Source organism: Cucurbita maxima, unplaced genomic scaffold (genome assembly GCF_002738345.1).
Source record: "Cucurbita maxima cultivar Rimu unplaced genomic scaffold, Cmax_1.0 Cma_Scf00038, whole genome shotgun sequence".
Taxonomy (NCBI): Eukaryota; Viridiplantae; Streptophyta; class Magnoliopsida; order Cucurbitales; family Cucurbitaceae; genus Cucurbita; species Cucurbita maxima.
In genome coordinates this window covers 1,382,482-1,394,364 of record NW_019272054.1, presented here as the reverse complement: position 1 = coordinate 1,394,364, position 11,883 = coordinate 1,382,482, and the positions used below count along the sequence as shown (strand labels likewise).

Below are 11,883 nucleotides of genomic sequence, written 5' to 3'. Positions count from 1 at the left end.
GGGGGGGGGGGGGGGGGGGCGGTTGGGAATTGCACAACCTCCAGTGAACTATCATGAAAGCTTATGTCCAGATGTTGGATGAGACGTTGTTTCATCTACTCTTGTGGTATGCAACCTCTTTGCTAACTTGTGGAACATTTGGTAAGAAAGAAAAAGAAGAGTATTTAGAGAGGTCGAGAGTCCTTGGAGAGGGGTGAGCTCTATGGCTAGGTTCAATATCTGCCTTGGGTGTCTGTGATTAAGGAGTTTTATGACTATCTTTTGTGTCTTATCCACAATTTGAATTCTTTTTCTTTCATTTTTCTTGATTACAGTATGATTTCTCATAAAAAGGAATTTCCATTTAGTAGTTGTTTGAACTTTTTTCAATCAAGTTACATTAAAGTACGAAGAGAAACAAAAACTTAAAATACCACAATTAAAAAATCAATCTGTCATAAAATTGTAAGAGAGAATCAATAGGAGAAGAATTTGAGGGAGAAATAAGTGGGTACAGAAAGAGAACTGATGAGCAAAAACATAACATTTGTGCATAGACTATGGCTTCCAAGTTCAAAATTTTATACAGTCCAGGATGCCCTGTCCATTCTGTATCATTTTCATGGCTATCATCGTAGATGCTATTCAGACTACAGTTTTATAATTTGAAACTTTTATTTGCCTAGATCTCAACTCTTTAGAAACATATGCGTGTTGATTTGCCTATGGGCATGAGCTGCATAAGTCTTTCTACTCTTTAGTATGTGTGGACGCACATATATTTTCAAACCAATAAAGTAGAAGTTACTGTAATTGTTCATTACAGGAAGGACTGACTGCTGAGGAGACAGCTGCAAATAAAGAGCCTGATGAATCTGAGCGTATGCAGGTCAGCTTCTTTCCTTCATTTCTCCCTTCTCATTTCATTTACCATTTTCTTTGCACTTAGTAAATGACTATATAAGATGAAACAGATGACAGATGCTCGGTGTTCAAGATGCACAGAATGTAAAGTGGGTGTCAGGGAAATCATCCAAACAGGACATGGAGAACGATATAAGGTCCTATTCTTTCTTTGTTGAATTTTCCTTTGCCTTAGACTGGACGAAATCAACCTGCCATAGGGCATAATCTTTGCATGCATCGCCTCTTGAGAACTAGTGCTTTTATCTAGCTGAAGTATATACTTATGTATTGTAACGGCCCAAGCTCACCGCTAGCAGATATTGTCCTCTTTGGGCTTTTCCTTCCGGGATTCTCCTCAAGGTTTTTAAAACATGTCTGCTAGGGAGAGGTTTCCACACCCTTATAAATAATGTTTTGTTCTTCTCTCAATCGATATGGGATCTCACAATCTACTCCTCTTGAGGCCTAGCGTCCTCGCTGACACTCGTTCCCTTCTCCAATTGACGTGGGACCTCCCAATCCACCCCCTTTGGGGCCCTGTGTCCTTGCTGGCACACTGTCTCGTGTCCACCTCTTTGGAGCTTAGCCTTCTCGCTGGCACATCACCCGGTGTTTGGCTTTGATACCATTTGTAACGGCACAAGCCCACCACTAGCAGATATTGTTTTCTTTGAGCTTTCTCTTTTGGGCTTTCGTTCAAGGTTTTTTAATACGCGTCTGCTAGTGAGAAGTTTTCACACCCTTATAAAGAATGTTCGTTTTCTCCCCGACCGACGTGGAATCTCACATGTATATTGTGTGTTTTAAATTAAATTTTCAATTGGATGAATATGGGATGGTAGGGAGGAGGTATAAATGCTTTAACCACTTGTGCTCAGTGAGAACTGCGGTGGATGGTACCAGTAGTGGTATAAGATCTATATCAGTACATATTGTTCTCCAATAAGTTATGATTTTTCAGTTTGGTTTGATAAAATGAAATAGCTGGAGAACACTAGAGGTAGCCACAATATGTGGTAGTGCTAACATGTCCTGGTTTTTCAATGCCAGTTGGAGTGCATTGCCTGTGGTCATTCTTGGTATGCCTCTAGGGATGAACTATCCATGCTGACAATAGATGCAGCGACAAATTCTACAAAGGGTGTTGGAACTGCACCATGGGCAACTGCCAAATTCGAAGATGTGGAGAAGAGTCTACTCAGTCCTCACGAACCCGAAAAAGCTGCTGAGGACCTCTTCAAAAAGACGACTGAAGCATACATGCCAGTATTGGATAGCCAGAAATCTAGCAAGTCTAAAAAGGAAGACAACGTAGAAACTACTAAAAATGTCCAGTAAGAAATGAGCTGACCTTGTTTACACTTAGGATCGGTGTCAGTGTACAGTTAGGCAGGTTACCATATGTATCTAAACTTTCCACCGCCCTCTTATTTGTCGTCTCGAGCTGTCGTGAAGTAGTTAGCTTGGTTTACAGTTCAAATAAATTATTACCGAAACCGAACTTTGCTTAGATTCCATATTTATACAATCTTCTGCATAGTCAGTGTTGGTTTTGGGATTGATTCCTAAATGGTGGCTAGCTTGGCCGGAGCTTTCCTTGCGCTACATTAAAATTGTTTAGATTGCTGCTTCCAACTGGTTCCTCTAATGGTAGGCTTCAAAATATATAGCCTACTCGCTACGTGGGCTTTCTTTATTGTTTATTATTCAACTTTATGAAGTTGCTCATCAATGGCGGTTAATATCTCTCAAATCGTGCTCTTTTATTGTTCCCCAACATTTTTAAGTTGCCCATCAAAAGTAAGCAGCCATTATTGTTTAGGTTTTTGCCGACAACTATTTAATGAACCGGACGTGTTTCTGTTTATCGTTAAAATCTTCCATTTTGTTCAAGTGTTGTGTTACTAGGTAAAATGTCTTTGGCGGTAAGTTATCTATCGTCTCTTAGTATCGAAATGAGTTCCTAGTTCCTTACAAAAAAAAAAAAAAAAAGAACTACTTCTACCGAAGAATGGTTCATAACTTCTATTCAAATAGTTTATGTACCTGTGGACGATTTAACCGATCTTTCTTTTGCCACTACATTTGCACATTTGGATGCTAGCATTGTACTATCAAGAGGATTAGTTGCCAAAGGTATCTATTCAGCAATAGATCTTTTAGATTCAACATCAACTATGCTACAACCTTGAATTGTTGGGGAAGAACATTAGAAAACTGCAAAAATAGTTAAACAAACCTTACAATGCTACAAAGAACGGTAGGACATTATAGCTATCCTTGGGTGGATAAATTATCAAAAGAGAATCTTAATTGGAGCACAAGCACGAAAAATTGAGCGTTTCTTATAGTCTTTTTTTCGTAGCAGAAGTATATAAGGGTTAAAAAAAATAAATAAAATTGACTTTTTTAAAAATTAATTCTGGTTGATTTATTGAATTATTAATAAAACCAAAATCTTGGATGCCACAACTATTTTAATAAATCTAGACATTAGGATAAATTAGATCTTAAATAGTCTATATATGTAGTTAACTCGTAATCAAACCTATGCTCGAGTTGTTCGAATCACTTCTCATTTAAAACATAGGTTTAGATGGGGTACCTCCCATGGCTAACAACTAATGAATTGTCTATTATTAGTTAAATTTTTATTTGCTTTATTATTTTATTAATTGTATTTTATTTTATGTCTGAAAGGGTTTGTAGGTTGGGTTTGATAGATAATTAGTTATATTTTTCGTCCAAGAACTCAATCCAATTCAATCATAAATTTTTGGGTGGAATGGATTCCAATCCTCCCCTTCATTTATTCAATTATTTAAATAATAAATTTTATGATTCTTTTGTATTCCTATATTTGGGTTAAATTGATTCGAGTTGTCCGATGCATTTATTCAATTAATTAAATAAGCTTCATGATTCTTTTGTACTAGGTACATATTTAGAAATAAATAATATAATATAAAATTTTAGACCCGTTTTAATAACTATTTAATTTTTTAATTTGGTTATTAAACAATTCCTCGTTAATTTACGACAAGATTTTATGGTAATATAACGATATGCCCTTTCTAATAAAACAACGAACCGTTACTTTTAAACAAAAATAAGAGAACACCACCAAATTATTCAAACAAGTTGTATTTTCTATCGTTTTCTATGTTAAAATTTTAGTATCATTTTCAGTCGATTCAAACTATTATAGAGCCGAGTCTTAATTCGTATTTATTTTAATTCGACTCTTGAAACCAGGTTGAGCCATAGTTGAAAAAGCTTGCAAAATCCAACTAGAAAAATTAAAAGGAAAAGGTCCCCAACTATAATTACATAATATTCATAATACTTCCAAAATAATAATAAATATATATATATATGCTAGCAATATAATTGGTTATAAGTATTTATATGGACCGAAATGTAATTTCACTAATATATTAAAAATTAAATTATAAAATAAATATATCAAATCCATCAAATATGTCTCATCTACATTTTAACTCTCTCCTAATAAAATAATATATAAATTAAATTATTAACTAGATTTTTCTAATAAAACAATTTAAATGATTAGATTAATTACAAGTAATTAATTAATTAAAATATTTATATTACATTATTGATTTAATATAAATAATAATTCAATTAATTTAATATTGATTAAAATAGTTAGTGATTCATAAAATGCCACATATTATATATTATATATATATTTATAATGATTAAAAAAACACTAAACAGACGAGGAAAAGATTTTGGAAAAAAAAATAATAATAAACAAATAAAACAAAAAAAAATTAAAATGAGTTCTGAAAACGGAGCCCAAAGATTCCGTGGGTCGTATCTGACGTGACCGACTATCTCGGTTATGTCTCTCTCTTATGATTTGACCATTTTACCCTTCTTTTAAATACATAATTTTTGAACTCTCCAATTTTGAATAAATTTTGTAATCTAATTTACACATAAAATATCTTATTAATTTTGGTTTAATTTTTTTTAAAAGGGTATTTTTTAATTACTTCTAATAAATTATAAACTATTTGTATTGGTACCATTTCAACCATTTTTTCATTTTAAAGTCATTTGTTAAGGTAGGCTAAGATGGTCACGAGTTACTAACATAATAATACTTACATTTTAAAGACATTTGTATTGTTAAGCCTGGATTAGTTGATATGAACCAAAAGACATCAATCATACAATATATTTCAATGAAGATGTGAGAAAATGTTGTCAAAATTATCAAAAGATGTTTCAATTCATGCCACATCGAAGAAGAATGAAGTTTGATTGTTATAAATTTTGGATGGGTTACAATTTAGAGTTATTGTATTTTAAGATTTTATTTACTATAGATTACAATTACATAATGGTTAATTATGGTCATTAAGTATGAATGTTACAACTCTTCGAATACATTTAATAGTTTCATTTTGAGACTATATAAAGCCATGTATATTGTATGTGTAAGAGACTTGGAAAATATAGTAAAAGAAGCATTTGTGCTCTTCTTTGGCCAATGTTGGCTAAGTTTCTTTGCAATTCTATGTAGTTTAGGTTGCATATAGAATCATTCAAGCTCGACATGATCAATATTGCTTGTGGAGTGATTCAAATCTCAAGCAAGTGTTCTTGCCTTGAGATATTTGAGCAACAAGAATCATTCAAGCTAGACATGATCGATCTTACTTGTGGAGTGATTCGAATCTCAAACAATGTTCTTGCCTTGAGATATTCGATCAATAAGATAATCTGAATCTTACTCCCACTGTAGTAGTTCCTTTTCTTATCATTAGTTCTGTGAGGACTCCGTCTTCTCTTTTTGACATTTTCTTACATTAGAACAAAATGTGTAAATATAATATTTAAAAAAAAAAAAAAAAAGTGAAAATTGGCTTGAAACTTGGAAGAAGTTGAGTCAACACTTTGACCAACTTTTATTGACTCTTCTTTTGGACTATACCTCGAGCTTCCTTCCGCACCTTTTGGATCCCTCCAAAATTTTTAATTTTTTTTTTTATTATGAAACATAATGGAAAGGACTGATTCGCCCTCCTTCATGTCGTAGCATTAGATAATTGATGGCTCTATCACAAGGGTATTTTTGTAATTTAGCTAATCAAATCATGTCGGTAATTTGAACAAACCCATGATCCACAATTTTTGGTGACAAAAGGGCATTAAGGTAATTTCCACCATCCTATGATCTACAATTTGATGATGAGTTTATCTCAAATTTATAAAACTAATAATAATTTGAATCACTCTTTATTAATTGTGGATTCCACTCTTCAATATTTGCATTTCCCAAAGCCCTTAAAATAATCTAAATAGTATTTTCCAATATTGCCCTCCAAAACTCTAGTGAGTATGCAATTATCCATGGGTAGTATTGTAATATCCTTATGCATAGATTGGGGTGCCCCAAATGTATAATTTATTTGTTTAGGGCACCCAAAGGCACAATAAATTATAAAGTAACACAAAACCATAAATCTTAGCTTTAATTGAATTAGGTGAGAATTATTTGATTAATAAACATTCATTTATTCTAAAATAATATTTGGGAAATTATTTGTTTAAGTAATTTTAATTTTTTAAAAATACAAATTTATTTATTTTGAAATATAACTAATAAATTAATATTAATATTTTTCACGATCGAAGAAAATGAAAAATAGGTTCAACTCGCTTATTTAATATTCACGTTAGTGATAACTCTGTTGGTGACAACAATTTGATAACTTATTAAAGATTAAATTATAATTTTTAAGAAAAAACAGTAATATTAAATTTATTTGATATTTTAAAGTTTACTGTGTCTTAGAGATCGCCAAAGTTCACTGTTAACAAATAGTGTAATGTTTGAACTTTTGTTTTTTAAAACGTGTCGGCTCGAGAGAGAGAGAGAGAGAGGGGTTTATATACTCTTATAAAAATGTTTTGTTCTACTCCCAACTAATGTGGGATCTCACATGTCTGAATAGTGTTTTAGTTACTGTTCCAATTGTAGAGATATTTACTCAAGTCCTTTTATGACACCTATCGTGATGATAAACGGCTCATCTCGCCGTGACCTTCTCTTGAATTCTCAAAACTTCTGTCGCTCCATCCCCACAGGGGCAGAGAACCCATCGCTGTTTCGGCTGTGCTACCGGAGGCTCTGGGGAAGTCGGAATAGGAGAGCACTCATCTTGGGGTGGGCTTACTACTTAGATGCTTTCAGCAGTTATCTGCTCCGCACTTGGCTACCCAGCGTTTACCGTGGGCACGATAACTGGTACAGCAGAGGTGCGTCCTTCCCGGTCCTCTCGTACTAGGGAAAGGTCCTCTCAATGCTCTAACGCCCACACCGGATATGGACGGAAACATGTCTTGTTGACTTCATGTATATGAAAAATTCAACATACCCTTTACGGATCTAAACGTTTTTGATACAAAGGTAAAACTCGAGAAGATTTAGGACTAAATTTGTAAGTTAAACTTTTATAGAGAAAAATAATGGAGAAGGGGGAAGCTATGATGAGTATAGAAACCATGGCACTTTTATGCAGACATGAACAGTAGGTTCGCAGTCATCTTGTCTCTCCCAGCACCCTTCACTCGTGTGAGAGAGAGAGAGAGAGAGAGATTCTCTCTCTTCCTTTCATTTTCACTGTCTATGGCGCATGTTTTATCTCTCTAGCATTTGCCTTGCGTTGCACTCTCTCAAAGATAATACCCTTGTGCTCATTATGCTTTAAGGCTATTGCTCAAGTTCTTCTGATCATTTTTTGCTTTCACCCTTCAACTTTCCTTGATTCTTTCTCATTTAGTTAGTGACAGATTCATCGTTTCTTAATTTGGGGTTTCCCCCCTTCTGCCATGGATTCTTTCGAAGCTTTCAGCTGAAGAGATTCGTCGACATGGTTGCTTCTCCCTGCTGCTGCTGTTTGTTGGGTTTTTATTTGCCTTCGTTCTTCTAAGATCTGGTAGGGTAAGCCCAAAATTTCGCTTGAATTCTTCTGTTCCTTGTTTTGGGGTTTCTTGAAATGTTGCCTGCAATGTGTTTGATGAAATGTCTTTTGCTCCCTTTGCTCACATTTTGATTTTCCTCTGCTACTTCTCTGTGTTTTAGGGCAGAAGATCTCAGTTTCCTGAATCAATTTCTTTTTCTTCTGTCTAAACTGATTTTTTATGGGGAGTTTGCCTTTTTTCAAACTGGATTGTTGCAAGGTTGGAGTTCATAGATCCTAGGCTGCTTTTTTTTGTTCAATTTGAGCTATTGTTAAGATCTGGTTTCTGTGCTTTGGTCTGTCTTTGTTCAATTTTAGTGTTCAAATCTGTGAGTTTTAGAAAGAAACTGTTGAGTAGACCATTTTATTTTCGTTTGATTCAAACGAAAACATCAATACCTTGTTCCATAGCTTATGAACTATGTTGAGTTACATTGTTTTTTCTTTGCCCTTTTTGTAGCTAGAACGGTTACATGGTCAAATATCTTAGAATTCTGCTCAAAACTTAGTGTCTTTCTTATGGCAGATCTGTGGATCATACAATGGGGCAAGATACAGAATTGGACTTCGACAGTATTTGCTCTGTGGATCTGAGTCCTAACACAGTTCTACCCTCGATCCCACGACATTCGAGCATTAAAACTAGAAGCTCAAGAAAAAAACACAAGCATAAAGATTTTGTATTGAGTGTGAAGGATGATTTTACCGAGATTAGATTCGGTGGCAGCCGTAGGTCTCGAAAAAGCAATTCATCTAGCCTAGTTGAACTAGAAGATAATGAGCATATAGGTTTTGAATTGAATGTAAAGGATGATTTCACAGAGATTAGATTTGGCAGCGACCGAAGTTCCCGTAAAGGCGATTCACCTTGCCTAGATGAATTGGAAGATGATAAAGTGCGCAAACGGGGTTCGAAGTACCAAAGCTATGAAGATGTAGGTAATATAGAAGGGATGAGCATTCAAGGGGAAAGGAGAAAGATAGAAATTTCTCATGACAATAAGATCTCTTTGTCTTCTGGTATTGTCGATTCTTTGTGTAGTTCAGATGAGGAAAAACTAGAGAGGAGAGATAATGTATTATCTTTGAACACAAAACTGAATCAATCATCAGTTAGTAAGGCTTGCATACGCCCACGTTCATCGGATAGCTTCCTTGAGATCTACTTAGGTTCCGAGAACAGTGAAGCTCTATCAAAAGATTCAAGCAATCAGCTCGGAAATGTTACAGGCATTAGACCTCTTCACAATGGCAAGAAACTTTTCAAGAGAGACAAGGTTTACGCATTGCAGAAGTCGCTCTCTGCTAAGGTAGAAATGCCTAAAAATCAGCTTCCGTTGGAGAGTGATCTACGATTTAGACACGGCCAAAAGGTTCGTACAAGCCCTTTCAGGAAAATATTGGATCCGTTTATGAAGTCTAAATCTGTTAGAAGTCGTTTCAGTCATGCAATAGAAGCTGATGGAGATAAAGCTGTTAAGACAATTGACTTGCAGAGAAACGAGACACACAGAAAGGCGAAGAGTTCAGATTGTGATTCCCATTTTTCGAATATTGATAATCGTCATAATGTTGTTGCATCTTCGCCCGTACATTTACATGGCTCTCTCAAGTTGGAAAGAAAACATGGGATGCCATTTTTTGAGTTCTCTCAGAGCTCTCCCGAAGATGTCTACGTAGCCAAGACGTGGAAGACGGACGATGCTTTTAAATGGGTATACACATTTCATACCCAAGATCATCAAAAGAAGAGCAATGCAAGTAATTTTGGATTGAATCATAGCTGTAAAAACTCCTTAATGGTGGGTCAGATGCAAGTTTCCTGTTATTTATCCTCTGAACTTCGAGATGGTGGTTTTGACAACTCGATGGTCACAGAATTCGTTCTGTACGAAACGGGGCGTGCTAGAAAAAGTACAGCATCACAGGGAAGTTGCGACTTTATCCACGACGCTGTCAAACCTCCTAAAAGTTCTAATTCAGCCTTGGTTGAGGAAGCTTTTAGTATGAACGATGGGACTCTAGAAAAACCAAAATTTCAGCAAAAACAAGCTTCTGAAAACTGTGATTATGGTTTTATTGATTCTTGCCCTTGGGATTCAGCAGATTTACATCCAGACCTGGAAGCTGCAGCTATTGTTATGCAAATCCCATTTAGAAAAAGAGGTGATAAGCCAAGCAGCAAATTGATCTCAGCTGTCCAAAACCTCTCTAAGATTGAACAAAGGAAAGACGAACCTCCCCATCACACAACTCGAGAAACGCTGAAGGTGGTCATTCCCATTGGAAACCATGGTTTGCCTACTGTCGAAAGCCATGGCCCTTCTCCGTTACTCGATCGATGGAGATTGGGAGGCGGGTGTGACTGTGGTGGTTGGGACATGGGCTGTCCTCTACTAGTTTTGGGCACCCATAGTGCTGAAAATCAAGCACACAAGGGGAAACAAACCTTTGAGCTTTTTCATCAGGTAAGCTTTCTATTTGTTCTATATAATACAACTCTGGACTGATGCTTCATACCAAAATTTGGGTAACAATCATATTATGAAAGCTTCTCATTGTAGTATTTGCTTTTTTATGTGGATACAGGGAGTAAAGGATACGACTCCAGCATTGACTATGAATGTTGTTAAAGATGGACACTACGCTGTCGATTTTCACGCGCGATTATCGACGTTCCAAGCGTTCTCCATTTGTGTTGCTATTTTACATGCGACTGAAGCTTGCAATGCTGTCCAGGTGGAGGAAACAAAAGAGTTGCAGCCTTGCAATTCTTTGAAGGTGCTTCTTGAGGAGGAAGTAAAGTTCTTGATCGACGCAGTCACGATGGAGGAGAATAAAAAAGAAACGAGAACATTGAAAGAAACACCGTCGTCGTACTTGTTCAATCCTCCATTTTCTCCGATTGCTAGAGTGTAGGATAAATACCAACTTGATCAGTACAGATATTATGGTTGATTCGAGTTATGGTGCTGCTTGATAAAGCTCAAATGGAAGAAATTGTACAAGGAACGTTCTCAGCAACCGCACGGGTTCTCGGAGTCGGGCGCATTTGAATTCTTTTGTAGAACGGAGGAAGAGGTTACTTAGAGAAGCTGAAATGGCTAGTAGGGGAGACTTTGTGATAGAGGGTGTCAGGACCCTTTTATTTATTATTCTTCAAAAACCAAATCCTTTTGAATAACTTAATAGTAAATTGTCCATATTGTAATGTGGTAGGGGGATGTGTAGCCCATTGTTCTTCACATTGAACTTTTTGTACATTATATTGTTAAGAGAGAGAATGAAGGCTTGATATCAGTAGAAATATATATTTTCATTAAGTTTCGTCTTGAATCTACGGTTCGATATCAGCTTACTTTGTTCTTTGAAACGTTGAAGGATGGTGATAAGATTGTCTTCTTTAGAGTTCGTCTAAATTAGGAGGCTCTTATGGAAAAATAGAAATTTGTAAAATGTCTGAGCCGAAGGACCTTTAAGTGTGTGAGACTAGCTTGATACCCAACTATACCACCCAAACATGATGTCAATCTATATTAATGCTTCGAAATCAAATGAAGGCTCCTATGTAAAAATAGATGTAAAAATAGAAATTTATAAAATGTCTAAGCCCAAATGTGAATGGGGAACCTCCAATACCTCCAATGTGTACGAGTGCGTGATAACCAACTACACCACCCAAATACAATAACATTCTAAATTATCAAACTCAAGACTTTTAATGTATGAAGTTAGCGTGATAAGGACATTGACCATTATCATTTTGAAATATACATTTTATAGTTCAATTTATTGTAGAATAAGGCATACTTAATTAGCGTTTTACTTTGTAGGGATTCGTCAAAACTCATAATCTATTTTATTAGCATTACATTTTGCGTTTATTATCTGAGCCTTTCAATACTAAAGCTGTCTTCAAAGTTTCTTTGTTTGATGTAAAATTTTGAGGTTTTCTTCCACAAAAAAAAAAAAAAAAAAAAAAAAAAAAAAAAAAAAAAAA

At 35.3% G+C, this 11,883-nt stretch overlaps 2 protein-coding genes across 4 annotated transcripts in view; both read left to right on the top strand.

Moving 5' to 3' along the window:
- LOC111468864 overlaps window positions 1-2,623 on the top strand; it is a 7,601-nt gene extending 4,978 nt beyond the window's left edge. The window contains exons 6-8 of the mRNA XM_023113994.1: window positions 806-868; window positions 954-1,040; window positions 1,936-2,623. Coding sequence (XP_022969762.1) covers window positions 806-868; window positions 954-1,040; window positions 1,936-2,223 — 438 coding nt within the window. The 3' untranslated portion in view covers window positions 2,224-2,623. The remainder of the gene's footprint in view (window positions 1-805; window positions 869-953; window positions 1,041-1,935) is intronic.
- A 4,844-nt stretch (window positions 2,624-7,467) lies between these two features.
- Window positions 7,468-11,210, top strand: LOC111468980. Of its 3 annotated transcripts, XM_023114160.1 has the most exons (4): window positions 7,468-7,864; window positions 8,006-8,103; window positions 8,410-10,351; window positions 10,473-11,210. In XM_023114160.1, the coding sequence occupies exons 3-4, from the start codon at window positions 8,426-8,428 to the stop codon at window positions 10,800-10,802; spliced, it is 2,256 nt and encodes a 751-aa protein (XP_022969928.1). In that variant the 5' UTR covers window positions 7,468-7,864; window positions 8,006-8,103; window positions 8,410-8,425; the 3' UTR covers window positions 10,803-11,210. The 3 variants fall into 3 exon arrangements, with proteins under 3 accessions (XP_022969928.1, XP_022969929.1, XP_022969927.1); XM_023114161.1 differs by lacking the exon at window positions 8,006-8,103 and having other exon boundaries at window positions 7,468-7,859; XM_023114159.1 differs by lacking the exon at window positions 8,006-8,103.
- The last annotated feature ends 673 nt before the right edge of the window (window positions 11,211-11,883 follow it).